The sequence below is a fragment of the Rhincodon typus genome, chromosome 37, assembly GCF_021869965.1.
Source record: "Rhincodon typus isolate 14 chromosome 37, sRhiTyp1.1, whole genome shotgun sequence".
NCBI classification, from domain to species: Eukaryota; Metazoa; Chordata; class Chondrichthyes; order Orectolobiformes; family Rhincodontidae; genus Rhincodon; species Rhincodon typus.
Window position 1 is genome coordinate 16,377,533 of NC_063368.1, and position 15,962 is coordinate 16,393,494.

General features: G+C 45.7%; 1 protein-coding gene across 1 annotated transcript in view; it reads left to right on the forward strand.

Annotated features, from left to right (window-relative positions):
* The first annotated feature begins 172 nt into the window (after nt 1–172).
* Nucleotides 173–15,962, forward strand: part of LOC109915634 (liprin-alpha-3) — a 108,085-nt gene continuing 92,295 nt past the window's right edge. The window contains exons 1-2 of the mRNA XM_048617665.1: nt 173–232; nt 13,045–13,410. Of these exons, the coding sequence (XP_048473622.1) occupies nt 13,177–13,410 (234 nt within the window). The 5' untranslated portion in view covers nt 173–232; nt 13,045–13,176. The remainder of the gene's footprint in view (nt 233–13,044; nt 13,411–15,962) is intronic.

Here is a 15,962-nt window from a genome sequence, read left to right on the forward strand (position 1 = left end):
TTAGAAGCGGGCCGCCCCAACTGCTCCTCCCCTTCTCTCCCTGACAGGCCCCTGTTCCGGCTTCCCCTCTCTCCCTTCTCACTCCCCCCCCCCCCCCCCCCCACACAATCTCCCCTTTTGCAGATTGCAAGGAGAAGAGATGCAGGGGTAAAGGGAAGGGGAAGAAGAAAGAAGGGAGAGAGTGAAAGCTGGAAGCAGGAGAGGGCAAGAGCTGGAATCCTGGCTTGCAGATGTGAGTATATAATGCATGCTATTTGAGATTATGGACTGATAAATGGGTGCATTTCCTACCCCCCCAGCACGTTTTTATTTTAAGGATTCTTGATGTTTGGGGAGGGAGTTGGAGGTGCTTTCAAGTGAGATTTCTACAGCATTGTCCCTCACATCACGATTTTTTCTTGCAATCTTTTTTCCTCTTCAATTACAACATGCAGGAGTGTGGGAGCACTTGCTGCAAGGTTGAGGGTCGGTCTGTTTCGTGGGTGCATGTGTGTCTGTGCGTGTTTTGATTTTTTTAAAATTGCAATCCTACTCCCCCCCCACCCTCCCTCCCCCCATTCCCCTACCTTCCGGCTGAGAGATATTCACGACTCTGATTCAGGATGAAGGGTACATCAAGTGATTTGTGGGGCTGGAGATTAATTGCCTGTTTTATTTTGGCAAGGGGAGGGTGAGAGAGAGAGAGAGAGAGCAAATTCTGTCTCTAAAATGCACTTTGTGTTTGATAACTCGTCTGTGTAAAGAGGTAGATACAATCTGTACAGTTATGCGTGTATCTTTTGAAAATACAAATAGTTTAAGTTTAGAAATAGCCAGAATCTATGTAGGGCGCAGATGATCAATGATTTCCCACCCTCTTAGATTTTCAACCGGACCTCTGTCATGTCAAGATTCACTGGGTTTTAGGTTCCTGTGGTCCGTGCACCAAAAACAAATCTAGTCCAAAATAAAATGCACCGTTTCAGTGATTAGGTAAGGGAAAAAGAGGAGGGCATTTTATATAGATGTAAATTCTGCATTTAAAACGTGATGGTTTTTAAATACCTGCATCTGCTGCGCTGCCTTGATTGCTAACACCGCCTGTCAGAGATTTAAATCCATATATCATTGACTTCCATTACTGGCTGATCAGGATTCGACTGTGCCTTTTTTTTTAAAAAAAAAAGGATGCAGTGCTTATATGTATACAAGCATACTTTTTCTTTTAAAAAAACAACTAAAACCGTCGCTACTTTCAGAATGCGCGGATTTAAATTCGTCTGAAGCTAGCCTCTATCAATGATTATTGGTGCTAATCGCGATTTGTAGCGAGCGATTCATTACCAATGACTACACATGATTCCCTTCAATGCGCTAGGTTTATCATAACTATATTGTGCCCCAATGGTATTTGAACGGCGTCTCTGCAGTGATTAACTCGGAAGATAATTGTAATGTGTTGATCTGCAGGCCATAATGATGGATGCCTTTGAGAAACAATTCAGAGTCCTGTAGATACGATTTAAAAGGTGACTTGGTTGACAATGTACAGTTTACTTTTCCTCCCGTACTACTGGAGAAGAACCACTTATGTAGCCCCCACCCCCGGTAGTGGAGTCAGTGCAGAATGGGGCCATGTGTATTTGCATTTGTGTATCTGACTTCTGACAGTGCCGCTCAAATTTGCATTCCTGTGAATAGAAGCAGCTTGATCTGTCATTTTTTAAAAAAAAAATAGAAACTGGGAAATAGAGTAATTGAATTTTGAGTCTAGCGAGAAGATTACTTTAAGATTTGAGTTTTTGTTTGAAAGAGGGACATCTTTTCCCAGGGTCCTGATGGAGTTGGACAAAACACAGTGGGGTGAGGCTCTTTTTTTCCTTCCAGAGCATGAACGAGTCAGGCCAAATGGTCTGTTTCTGTGCTGTAAATTGTGTCATCATTGCCTAGCATCCTTCGCTGGAAATGTGGTGTTGTCCAGCTTGAAGGTTCCTGATGGATGTTAGCATCAGCCCTCCTGCAGTCAGTGAAACTTAGGGGAGTGTGACTGAACATTGAGACCTTGGGGAGCAGGTTCATAGCTCCGTGAAAGTGGAGTTACAGGTAAACAGAATAGTGAAGAAAGCATTTGGTATGCTTTCCCTTTATTGGTCAGTGCATTGAATATAAGAACAGAAAGAACTGCGGATGCTGTACATCAGGAACAAAAACAGAAGTTGTTGGAAAAGCACAGCAGATCTGGCAGCATCTGTGAAGAAAACATCAGAGTTAATGTTTTGGGCCCGGTGGCTGAGGAAGGGTCACCGGACCTGAAATGTTAACTCTCGGTTTTTTCTTCACAGATGCTGCCAGACCTGCTGAGCTTTTCCAGCAACTTCTGTTTTTGTTGGTGTTGGCATTGGCATTGAGTATAAGAGTTGGGAGGTCATGTTAAGGCTGTACCGGACATTTAATGAGACCACTCTTGGAATACAGCGTTCAATTCTGGTCTCCCTGCTCGAGGAAGAATGTTGTGAAACTTGAAAGGGTTCAGAAAAAATTACAAGGATGTTGCCAGGGTTGGAGGGTTTGAGCTATAGGGAGAGGCTGGATAGATTGTGTCTATCCTCCCTGGAACGTCGGAGGCCGAGGGATAACCTTATAGAGGTTTATAAAATCATGAGGGGCATGGATAGATTGAATAGCCAAGGTCCATTCCCCAGGGCAGGGGAGTTCAAAACTAGAGGGTATAGGGTTAAACTGAGAGGGGAAAGATTTAAAAGGGACCGAAGGTGCATATTTTTCACGTAGAGGATGGTATATGTGTGGAATGAACTGCCAGAGGAAATGGTGGAGGCTGGCACAATTACAACATTTAAAAGGCATCTGGATGGGTATGTGAATAGGGAGGGTTTAGAGGGAGACGGGCCAAATGCTGGCAAATGGGACTGGATTAATTTAGGATATCTGGTCGGCATGGACGAGTTTGTCTGAAGCGTCTGTTTCTGTTCTATGACTGCTGAATGAGGAGACTGCTCATTGATCCCTTATTTGCCTTCTTTCCCCCTCAACGGTATTGTGCAGCTGCCCTTGTAGGGGATGTCCTAATAGGAATGTCTCAGACATGAACTTGAATCTTCCGAGTCATGAGCTGAGTACTTCAGCGTTGTAGCTAATAGCTTTCTGTTCTTTTGGCCCATTTAATGATTAATTCATTAATTTTTGGATAAGTAAATGTAGTAGTCAGCATTTTTTTATCCTCTTGTGGCGGTGAACTTTGTGTGTGTGTGTGTGTGTGTGTGTCTCTCCCTTTCTCGGTAACTGACTGAAGTAGAAGACAAGGGGGTCCTGTCAGAGGCTAAAGATGTAAGGGTGGCATATTGCTGTTTGCTTGTCGACTTGGGCTGGACAAGATTATGTTCTCAGCTGTATCTAAGAACAGAGTGCACGCTGAGTGAGTTTTAGTGCTATTAACCAACCACTGACATGTAATCCAGGCAAACAATGGGCAGTTTGTTCAGTGTGCTGTTGACCGACAATTGTGCAGCGCACTCACCATGTATGCTTGCAAGAAGCTAGGACACTCCTGGATTCTGTAAAAACAAGTTGTTTCAGGGATTAAAAAGGGCTGTCAACAATTCATTACTGGCAAGTTGTCTTGGGGACAATCTGCGTTAACGTTCAATATTCAACAGAGCCAATTTGGATGGAAATGCTACTCCTGTGCTCATTGACCGCAAAAGGATGGGGCCGGATGGTACTTGGAAATGCAATGGGGAAAGTGCGATAGTCAGCCTAGGAGGGATTTGCATATGTGTTGCACTTTTTTCACAAAGTCTGTTACGGTCATGGCAGCATAATTGCTGTTGTTATGTAGGAAGTGTGGCAGCCAGTTTGCGCACAGCAACCTCCCACAAACAACAGTGTGATAATGGCGAGATAATCTGTTGTTGTGGTGTTGATTTGAGGGATAACCATTGCTCAGGACACCAGGGATAATTTATTCTTCTTCGATAATAGAGCCGTTTTGGTCTTTTGTATCCATGTGACATTACCTTGGTTTAACAATTGAAGCTGGGCCATTTGCAAATCGGTTTGCGTGTCAGAACACCATGCAGGACAATATAAAGCAGCCGTTCTAAATACAGGAAATGTACATATATCACGTCTTTAAAATTACACCCTTTCTTGTGTCCCGACCTGAGACATCAACTTCACTGCTTCTCTGACGCTGCCTGGCTTGATGTGTTCCTCCAGCTCCACACTGTATTGCCTCTGTGTAAGATTGTATTCATAAATCAGGGATCCTCTACATCCTCTCCAGAGCAGCATTACAGTGTCAGCCATGGTGGCTCAGTGGTTAGCACTGCTGCCTTACAGCGCTAGGGACCTGGGTTCGATGCAGCTCTCTGTGTGGAGTTTGCACATTCTCCCTGTGTCTCTGTGGGTTTCCTCAGGGTGCATTGGGTTTCCTCTCACAATCCAAAGATGTGCAGGCTAGGTGGATTGGCCATGCTAAATTACCCCATTTGTTCAGTTATGTGTAGGTCAGGTGGGTTATAGGGGGATGGGTCTAGGATACAGGGTGACAGGGGTAGGATGGGAGGGTTGGTGTTTGGACTTGATGGGCTGAATTGCCTGTTTCCACGCTGTAGTGATTCTATGATTCTAAAATCCTGGAATCAGAATCCTACAGTACAGAAGAGGCCCTTCGGCCCATCAAGTATGTACTTCCAAAGCTACACTAAATCCAGCACTAGGTCTTTGAATGTTATGACATTTGAGTGCTTATCCAAGTACCTTTTCAAACGTTAAGGTTTCCAACTTCAACTAATCTCCCGGGCAGTGCATTCCAGGCCCTCACCGCCCTCCACGTGGAAAAGTTTTTCTGGAGTTGGTCTTGAACCCAGAACCTTGGAAGTTGTGAAATGAAAGTGTAACCAAGTGAGCCATGGATGTCTCTCAAGATATATTTACTTTATTCCCCATTGAATCCAACAACTGTTTGCATTTATGTAGCTTCTTTAACGTGGAGGATCCTGGCCAATCTCCTACTCCAACACTTCAAAGTTGTTTAATTGGATGTAAAGTGGTTTGAAACATACCAAGGTCATGCAGATTGTTGAATATGTGGTTGAAGAGATTGATTTTAAATCTAAGATGGTTGGTGATGTAATGAGACTGAGGCTTGGGGGGAATGCTGGGCCAGGATACTTCAATCGTTTGCCATCATCATGAAGCAAAGGGAGTTTAAGTTAAATTAAGGACCAGAATCTGAACGCGAACGAGAACATGATGTTGGAGTGCAGTCCATTGAGTGATTTTGCAGTTGGGCAGACGGACTGGCTGTCTGAAGGAAAATGGCCAAAGTAGTTGTGTAGCATAGGTTGTGATAATTAATATAATTATCCTCAGTGAACTGTGAGAGAACACAGAGTGTCACAGTTGGAGGTTTTGTCTTTTCAAACTTGATATTTGTTCTTGAGAGATGACCTGCACAGTGTGTTCCTGGTCTCAGATACTCAGTCTTGGCGGGGGAGGAGAGTGGGTACCTGTGTGCTCTCTCTCTCTCTCCCATCAATGAAGGGAAAGCCAGGGTACATTATTGGCCTGTTGGTAGCCTGCAGAAAATAGCTGGCTGCACAGGAGAGGATTTGAAACGTGGACAGTTCAACCCTGTCTCTCGTGAAATAGTAATTCGACTTCCGGGTAGCAAGCTGAGCAGAGCCTTCTGGTGATGCTACTTTTATCTTCCTTTATTCATTCACGGGATGAGGGTGTTGCTGGCCAGGCAGCATTTATTCCCCCGAGGGCAGTTAAGAGTCAACCGCATTGCTGTGGATCTGGAGTTACATGTAGGCCAGACCGGGTAAGGATGGCAGTTTCCTTCCCTAAAGGGAGATTAAGTGAGCCAGATGAGTTTTCCCCTCAACAATTGTTGGAAATCATTAGATTCTTAATTCCAGATACTTATTGAATTCAAATTCCACCATCTGCTGTGGCGGGATTCAAACCCAGGTCTCCAGAACCTTATCTGCATCTCTGGATTAATAGTCCAGCGATAATACCACCAGGCCATCGCCTCCCCTGACACAACAGGTCACCATAAGATGCTTTTAGACCAAGCAGTACCGGGCATGTGTACAAGTGGCAGATCAGTATTTGGAATGTTCACTCTGATACACATTCTGAGCATCCTTGAGCTGTGCGTCTCTCTCTTTCTGTTTCACACACCATCACACCAAGCAGATTTTTCTTACATCCGCACTTCTTCCTGTCCTTTCCCCTCCCACGCCCCTCCACACACAGCATTCTCTGAACCAAGGATCGTTTAATGTCACTCTATACATCAGATACCTCTCTGATTTATCTTTTTTTCTTCAGTTTATTTGTTCAGAGTGTGGGTGTTGCTCGCTTCGTCAATGTTTATTGCCCATCCCTCATTCACACAGCAAAGGTGCTGGCGAGCTACCTTGGCAGACCTTCATTATTCTCAAGTTTGTCCATTGTTTTAGTTGTGTTCAGTGGTAAATATCGATTGTTATCTGGGTCAAAGATGTCAGGTCGTGCCAGTGGAAAACCTTTAGCATTTTTACAACAATCCTCATTTGCATCTAGGTTTTGTAGATCAGTTCTGGCACAGGGTTAGAGAACTGAGCTCCCTCCAATCCCCTTAGACTGAAAGTGAAGCCTCCTCTGACACTGTCCCCATTAAACACTCCCAGGGCAGGTCCAGCACACCGGTCAGGTACACAGCATCATCAAAACCTTTAGTTTCCAGTAAGGATTGGGAGAACGGTAGTTTGTGCAATCTGCAGGTTGTGTCGATGGAAGAAGAGATCTGTCTGCGGTTGCCAGGATCTAATTGTTCTGTTTCACTCCACTCCCACCTGTTCCATCCTATTTATAGAATCATACAATCCCTACAGTGCAGATACAGGCCATTCGGCCCATCGAGTCTGCACCGACCCTCCATAGAGCGTCCCACACCCCCATTCCTCTCCCTGTAACCCTGCATCTGCCATGGCCAATCCATCCTAACCTGCACGTCTTTGGACTGTGGGAGGAAACTGGAGCACCTGGAGGAAACCCACGCAGACACGGGGAGAATGCGCAAACTCCATGCAGACAGTCGCCCGAGGGTAGAATCGAACCCGGGTCCCTGGCACGGTGAGGCGGTAGTGCTAAGCATCGTGCCACTCCACTTCTGTTTTGTACAAAAAAATGCTTGCATTTGTGTAGTGCCTTTTGCAGCCACCAGATGACTTGTAGCACTTTACAGTGAATTGGGTACCTATTGGGATGCATTTGCTGCGTTAATATCAGAAACACCCAGCGAAATTGTGCACAGCAAGTTCCCACAAATGGCAATGTGATCACAATCTCTGCTAGTTTTTGATGTGAATTAAGGCGCAAATATTGGCCAAGGTATTAGGTGCTGTTGTTTGAAATACTGACCACAGGACTTTATCCTCCTGGGGGGTGGGGGGCTTGTTTTTAACACCTGACCCTGAAAAGTAGGGCCTACAGCAGTGCGGCACTCCCTCAGTATTGAACTGAGTGTATGCCTTGATTTTTACCTGTGTGATCTGCTGGCGTGGGTCTTGAACTCACAACCTTGCGACCCTGAGGCGAGTCTGCTACCTACTAAGCCACGACTGACAGAACTGCATTGCTTGCTGTCATTTGCTTGTTAATCGTCCAATCATCGCCTGTCACTTTGGGTCCAATTACCCTTCATCCAATTGAATGTAAGAAGACGTGACAAATGTACACGTGTGAGGAAAATGACTGTCAAACACTGCCTTTTCTACGGATTGACTGGGAGCTCAGGCCTGAGGGGCAACAGTGAGCTCACGACAAACTGCCTGTTGCTATGGTTCACAGGGCCATGGACATCTGGGTGAGTATTGGCCCACTCCATGGTTTTTATTTTTCCTCCTAACTATCCCTCCCATCTGAGATCCCTGAAGTAAAATGTGCAGGTGGGAGGTGGTCAGGGTCACAGTGTTGTGAAAAGAATTTGATCTTTTTAAGAAGATTGTAAATTTTATATTGGGAACGTGGTATCGAGGTTACAAGTGGGTCATTCACAATCTTATTGGTCAGAAGTCACACGACACCAGGTTATAGTCCACCAGGTTTGTTTGAAATCACCCAGCTTTCGGGGCACTGCTCCTTCGTCACCATGTGCACATTGAGGAATGTAAACATCTAAATGAGTTGGCGAGGTACGCAGGACAAGGGCAGGTGGGGTGGTGCAGTTCGCTCAGGAAGCCTGGCTCACTGTGACACCTCACTTCTATATCTGCAGGTTGCAGTGGGTCGTGATGGTAGAATCTCCGTCTGCTTTGCATCGCACAACTGAAATTCCTACCAATATCAGAGTCTGCCATTTGTGAGCTTTGGAGGAGGGGTATGGTGTCACTGGGTTACGAAGCCAGAAACCCAGGCTTCCATTGCAGATGATGAGACTTAAGTTCCCCAAAAAAAACCTAGTCTAGTGATGACCATGAAACCACTAATCAATTACCATTAAAATCCATCTGGTTCACTGATATCCTTTTGAGGGAGGGAAATCTGCCATCTTTACCTGGTCTGGCCTACACATGTCTCCAGACCCACAGCAATGTGGTTGGCTCCTAACTGCCCTCTGGACAATTTCGGAATACATCTGTCTCTGTTCCCTTAAGTCCTGCTTTGAAATAATTGATCATCTTCACTTTTTTAATACCCTCATGGGTAGTGAGTTCCATGTGCCAGTCGCTGCATCCTTTTTAACAAAAGGAAGTTCTGCTCTGCTCAAAAACCTAGTCCCCATAGCATCGGCCAGTGACAGTGTCTTTAGTCATGTCCCATATTATGTCAATGCAGGCAGGATTGAGTGTTTGAGGTGTGTGCATAATCCAAGAGGGTCCCAAACACAGACCTTGTTTTGTACCGCCTGGTGCAGAGTTAGGGAGAGTTAACAACAGATTGACCTGATGTTATATTTAGGGGTGTCTCCTCCTTCATCTGCGCCCTGACTAAATTGACTAATGATAGGTTGGAAATTAAATGTTGGCCAGCCCTGGTAAGGATGTCAGTGAATGTTTTTTTTCTTAAAAAAAAAGGAAATGTGTCCTAAAATTCTTTGGCTGCCATTTTAATTATAGCAAGCTTGCACAAACAGGAATGTGATAATGACTAGATAATCTGTGTTTCTAAGGTGTTAACTTGAGGGATAATGACCAGAAAGGCAATAACTCAGGAATAAACAATGGCTTGGGAAGAATCTTCCTGCTCCTTGTTGAAATAGTGCCATGGGATCTACTGTGTTCACTCGAGAGGTGTCCTAAGTATAGCTCCTCTGACAGTGCAACATTTGCAAGAGGTGACAGCATAATGACCATGTCACTGGAGTAGGAACCAAGAGTCCCTGGCTGATGTGTTGGGGATGTAGTTTCAAATCCCATCTTGGTAGATGCTGAAAGTTGAATTCACTAAAAATCCAGAATCCAAAGCAGGCCTAATGACAACCTGATTGTTGTAAAAATCCATCTGAATTCACTAATGCCTAGTAAGGTAGGAACACTGTCGTCCCTATTGGACTGGCCTACATGTGACTCCAGACCCATAGCAATGTGTTTGACTCTTAAGTGCCCTCCAAAATGGCCCAGAAAACCATTGAGTTCAGGGGCAATTAAGGAAGGCTAATAAATGCCAGTTGTGTCAGTGGTGCCCACATCCCATGAGCACATTTATAAACAAAACTCTCTCTCTCTCTCTCTCTCTCTTTCTTTTCTCTCTTTCTCTCCCTCTCTCTCTTCTCTCTCTGTCTATCCTTTAGTTGTACACTTTGTTGCCTGTTTCATCTACAGCCTGGAGGACATCCTATAAATCAAATGATAAAATGAGGTGGTGTGTGGGTGACTCAAGGCTGTGATTGGCAGAGTAAAGGGTCATCGATTGAAAACAGAGATGAGGAGGAATTTCTTCTCTCAGATATTGGTGAATCTGTGGAATTCATTCCTGGAGAGGGCTGTGGAGACTGGGCCGCTAAGTATATTCAAATATATAATGAGAGATATATTTCTATCAAATCTGTATTGAGATAGACTGATTTTTTAATTGGTAAGGGAATCAAGGGTTATAGGAAAAGGCAGGAAAGTGGAGTAGGGGATTATCGGATTAGCCATGATCTCTTTGAATGGTGGAGCAGGACAATGGGCCGAATGGCCTGCTTCTGCTCCTACATCATTATGGTCTTGTCTTCTGGCCATTGGAAGTATTGCCCATGCCCTAATCTTGTTTTCTTTTTTCTGGCGGGTGCGGGAACAGGAGCTGCCTCACTACTGTAGCACATGGATACCATCTGGTAGAAACACAACCATTTAAGTGACCTCTGTCGTAGGATTGCTAGATCTGTCTAGGAAAGTGATGGAAACTATTTAGGGGATCACTTCTGTCCTTATAACCTCACTAACATTTATCCTTCCATTGTCTTCAGCTGCTTGAGCCACAACCTCTGGGAAGTTTTTGTTTTTTTTTCTGGTTCAGCCATTTACAGAATATAAGGGTGGCTGGCAAAGTCAACGTTTGTGGCTGATCCCTAATTCTCTCTCGGGAATCCCTTGTCCACACCCCATTGTCGAGCTGCCCCCTGTCACCACGGGATGCTCCAAAGCTGCTGGTTCAAATCCCACTGTGGCAGCTGGTGGAATGTAAAATCATTTTGTAACTAGTCAGCAGATTGTGATGGTGCACATCATCATGTGTTGCATGAATCAGATGGGTTTAAAGGAAAAGTGGCCTACGTGTGACGCTGGCCCCACAGCAACGCAGTTGACTGTTTGAGGACCTTGTCAGTGTCCCATGAAAGAATAAAGAGGAACAAAAGCTTGAATCTTTGGTCAAACATTTGGCCATTGGTCATGATGACTCCTTATGTGGCTTGGTGTGAAGTTCCAGGCTGTTAAGTCTGCTCACCACTATGCCCTTTTCTCTCACCTATATGGTTTTGACCTCTGAACCCAGAAATCAATGCATTGAGGCACCTGTTAGCGTGTGCTGATCTTCAGGGAAGCACAGCTGTAGGGGGAACGCTGCGCGTCGTGCTGTTAAATGTAGGACTTAAATCAGGGTCCCGACCCGAAACGTCAGCTTTCCTGCTCCTCTGCTGCCTGGCCTGCTGTGTTCCTCCCAGCTCCACACTGTGTTATCTCTAACTCCAGCATCGGCAGTTCTTACTATCTCTCTCTCTTAAATCATAGTCGTAGAGGCAAAAGGCCCTTCAGCCCATCAAGTCTGCACCAGTCATAAGCAAGCGCCTAACTATTCTAATCCCATTTTTCCAGCACCTAGCCCAAAGCTTTGTATGTCTTGCCTTCGCAGGTACATGTCTAAATACTATTTCGTTGTTTGAGGGTTTCCACATCTACCACCCTCATAAGCAGAGAGTTCCAGATTCCCACCACCCTCTGAGCGAAAAATGTTTTTCCTCACATCCCATTTAAACCTGCTACTCCCCCACCCCCCACCTTCAATGTGTGCCCCATGGTCATTGGTTCCTCCACCATGGGGCAAAGTTTCTTCCTATGCACTATCCACCATAATCTCAAAATGCACTTATTTTCAAAGAAGCAAAGGGATTGGATGGGGCAGAGAATTCTAGCTAGGATTTCAGGTGCATTTAAATAGAACAGAAACAGGCCACTCAGCCCAACAAGTGTACACCAAGCTCCATAGAGCATCCCACGCATCTCTACTCTATCCCTGCATTTCCCATCGCTAATGCACCTAATCTATACATCCCTGAACATTATGGGTAATTTAGCACGGCCGATCCACCTAACGTGCACATCTTTGGACAGTGGGAGGAAACTGGAGCACCCAGAGGAAACCCACGCAGACACGGGGAGAATGTGCAAACTCCACACAGACAGTCGCCCGAGGGTGGAATTGAACCCAGGTCCCTGGTGCTGGGAGGCAGCAGTGCTAACCACTGAGCCACCGTGCCACCCCATTTGTGAAGAAACTTGGTTTTTATTTTAAAGACAAAGTATTAACCATTCCTACCACCTTTTTTTCTGAAACTGGAGGTAGACGTGACATAAACAGAAATTGCTGGAAAAGCTCAGCAGGCCTGTGGAAGAGATCAGAGTTAACATTTCGGGTCGCGTGACCCTTTCTCAGAGATGACATAACCTCTCCTACCCCTACACCGATGCACCTGCACACTGGCCCGTCAAAGACAGCTGTGTGTTTTAACTCCAGCTCTCCAGGATTATGGGGTTGTCTGTGGTCAGGTCCGATCACAATGTTCAGCCAGGAGCAATCTGTAATCTCGCCAACTGCAGTCCACCAGAGCAAGAGTTCGATCCCATCCTCGGGCGACTGTCTGTGTGGAGTTTGCACATTCTCCCCGTGTCTGCATGGGTTTCCTCTGGGTGCTCCGGTTTCCTCTGGGTGCTCCAGTTTCCTCCAACTGTCCAAAGATGTGCAGGTTAGGGTAGATTGGCCGTGCTAAATTGTCCCATAGTGCCCAGGGATGGGCAGGTTAGGGTGGATTGGCCGTGCTAAATTGTCCAGTAGTGTCAAGGAATGTGCAGGTTCGGGTGGATTGGCCGTGCTAAATTGTCCAGTAGTGTCAAGGGATGTGCAGGTTAGGGTGGATTGGCCGTGCTAAACTGCCTCTAGTGTCCAGGGATGCGTAGGTTAGGTGCGTTATCCATGGGAAATGCAGGGTTGCAGGGATAGAATAGGTTAGTGAGTGGGATGCTCTTTGGAGGGTCGGTATGGATTTGTTGGGCTGAATGGCCTGTTTGCACACTGGCGGGATGCAAAGAGGCAATCCTGCCAGCCAGTCACAATGCAAGAGAACTGCATCTTAGTTCATGAGCCAATAATTCTGTGACATCCTCAAGTTACATATATATAAGGCTCGTGGAAATTGTAGAACATTTTCCTGTGCTTATTGTTTTGCCTCGGAACATGGTGAATTTCTGATCCTTGAGCGTCAACATTGAAATATTGGCCTAGTAGACTCTTCTCACGAATATTTTTTTCCTGATTGTTTGTTTCTTTTTCACGTATGTTTTGTTTTAGCCGCTCGGCCCGGGTTTGCTGCGTCTCTCTTCCCCCACCCCCGGCCCCTCCGAGATCTGATCGCCCCCTCCCTGTGCCGCCATTGGCTGTCACCGCATCTCCCAAGCCTTCCAATGGTCTAACCGGGGCAAGATGATGTGCGAAGTGATGCCGACCATTAACGAGGACAACCGACGGGGCTCTCAGTATGGCCCGGATGACGCCAACTTTGAGCAGCTCATGGTGAACATGCTGAACGAGCGCGAGCGGCTACTGGAGAGCCTGCGCGAGGCGCAGGAGAGCTTGGCCGGTGCCCAGTTGCGCCTGCGGGAACTCGGGCATGAGAAGGAGTCGTTGCAGCGACAGCTCAGCATCGCACTGCCACAGGTACCAGAACCCCCTCCGTTTCTTGGTTTTATTTATTGTGTGTGAGGTTGTTGTCGGGCAGACCACTGCATGCCCGATGTGTTGAATTCACCTCGCATCTTGCTTAGACCTCTGTTATGAAGTGGATGCCGTCATTGGTTCCAGGGATGGATTGTGGGTGTTTTTTGCAGCTGACCCTAATGGACTCTCAGGGCTATTTCAGAGGGCAGTTAAGAGTCAACCAGGTTGCTGGGGGTCTGAAGTCATTTGTAGGCCAGAACAGGTAAGGACAGTAGATTTCCTTCCCTACAGGGCACGACTGAACCAGATGGTTCCCCCCTTTGTTATAAACCCTGTAACATAAGAAATTATATGGATACTAATCCTATGGACATTTATCACAACTATTATGTACATTGGGTTCATTTGGGCTAAATCAAGCTATTGAGTGACACAAGAGTGGCATGCTTCCAGTACGGTACCATGATTCATGTGATCTGAAGCAAGATGGAGTCTGAGACCTTTATGTCCTCGGGTCACATACCCTCTTTCCTCACTCAGCTCAATGAATTTAACACTCAGTGTGTGCTGAGCACTTCAGGAGCCTTCACCTTCAGCCCCACTTCTCTGGGCAGGAGTCTACACCCTACGTAGCAAACCCTTTCTTCTTTTCTTGTTCCAATTGCATCCCTCCCTCCCAGCCTTTTGCTCCATGCCAGATTACTCCCTTGGGAACAGCTGACATGAGGTCGGCCATCTTAGTTGTTCTCTTCACCCCCCTTTCCTACCTCCCAGTGTTAGAGCCTGCAGCTCTCCATTGGCGCAGAGACAAAGGGTGGCACTGTTGTTGAACCAATCTCTACCTTTGGGGAGTCCAAATTCCACCTGTCTTGCACGTGGCTCTGATTGATATCCCATGACAGAACATCAAACCATTGTTTTCAAGGTTGTCCACTGTTCTGCCCTCCCCCAGTGGCAAGTATGGTCCCCCAGGTGATCTGAGACAGCCTCCTCCCTAATTTCCACAAACTTGACAGCCCCATTCTTTCTCCATTGCTTTCTTCCTATTGCAACTCCTCCATTTCCGAAAAAAGCCCCGAAGAACTGTGGATGCCGGAAATAGGGGGAAAAAAAAATAGAAATTGCTGGAGAAACTCAGCAAGTCTGGCAGCATCTGTGGGGAGAAAACAAAGTTAACATTTTGGGTCCTTCTTCAGAACATCCTTCCTCCTCTATTTCCACCTTGTCCGGCCTGTTCTCTCATGTGTCTGTGTCTGTGCCAATTCCCTCTGTCACTTTACAGGCCCAATCCACTGAACTGCCTCTAATCAGAAAATCCTCCATGCCTGGGATCAACCTCTAGAACCTTCTCTGAACAGCCTGCAATGCCCTCAACTTCTTGATATTTCAAAAGTCTGACTACCTATGATTCCATCAATCCTAATTATGGGCAATAACCTCTTGTGTTTTAGTTTATCAATTTTTGTTTTAGTTTATCAATTTTTGTTTTAGTTTATCAATTTTTGTTTTAGTTTATCAATTTTTGTTTTAGTTTATCAATTTTTCTTTTAGTTTGGAAACCCAGGTACACCACATCCATTGATTTCCCCTTAGCACTTGTTAAACACCATTTTCATTTAATAAATCACTAGACATTCGCTAACGTTTTCTACATGTAAAACTGGCAAGCTCCTAATGCTGTAATAGATTCTCACACTCCCCTCCTACTGAGCTCAGCCTCTTTTTGCTCTCTATCCTTTCCTGAATAAGAGGGTCACAGTTGCTTCCTTCCCAATCCCCAGGGACCATTCTTAGACCTATCTAAGCCCGGAAGATCAGTATCAATAACCATATCTCCCATATTGTCATACAAGTTTCTTTATATAAATGACAAACAAAAGTGGACCCAGTACTGACCACTGTGGAACACCTCTGGTCACAGGCCTCCAGTCTGAAAAACAACTCCCCACCAACGCTCTCTGCCTCTTACCAGGAAGCCAATTTTGTATCCAATTGGCAAGTTCACCCTGAATCCCTTGTGACCTAACCTTGCTGATTAGTCTACCATGTGGAACCTTGTCAAGGGCTTTACTAAAGTCCATTCAGAGAAGGTTCACTAGGATGATCCCTGGTATGGAAGGATTGTTTTATAAGCCAACGTTAAATAGGTTGGGACTCTGCGCCTGATTACCTGTTGCTGGCTTTCTATGTTTTGCACAAGTACCCCAAATCCCTTTTGTGTTGCAGCCTTCTGCAGTTTTCCTCGCATTTGAATAATATTCTGCTCTTTTGTTGTCCCTTCCAAAATGAATAACTTCACATTTTCCCACATTTATGTGCGGTTTACCAACTTTTTCCCCACTTGCTTAACCTGTCAGTATCTCTCTGTACACAAAAACAAAGTTGCTGGAAAAGCTCAGCAGGTCTGGCAGCATCTGTGAAGGAAAAAACAGAGTTAACGTTTTGGGTCTGGTAACCCTTCCTCAGAACTGAAACATTAACTGTTTTTTCCTTCACAGATGCTGGCAGACCTGCTGAGCTTTTCCAGCAACTTTGTTTTTGTTCCTGATTTA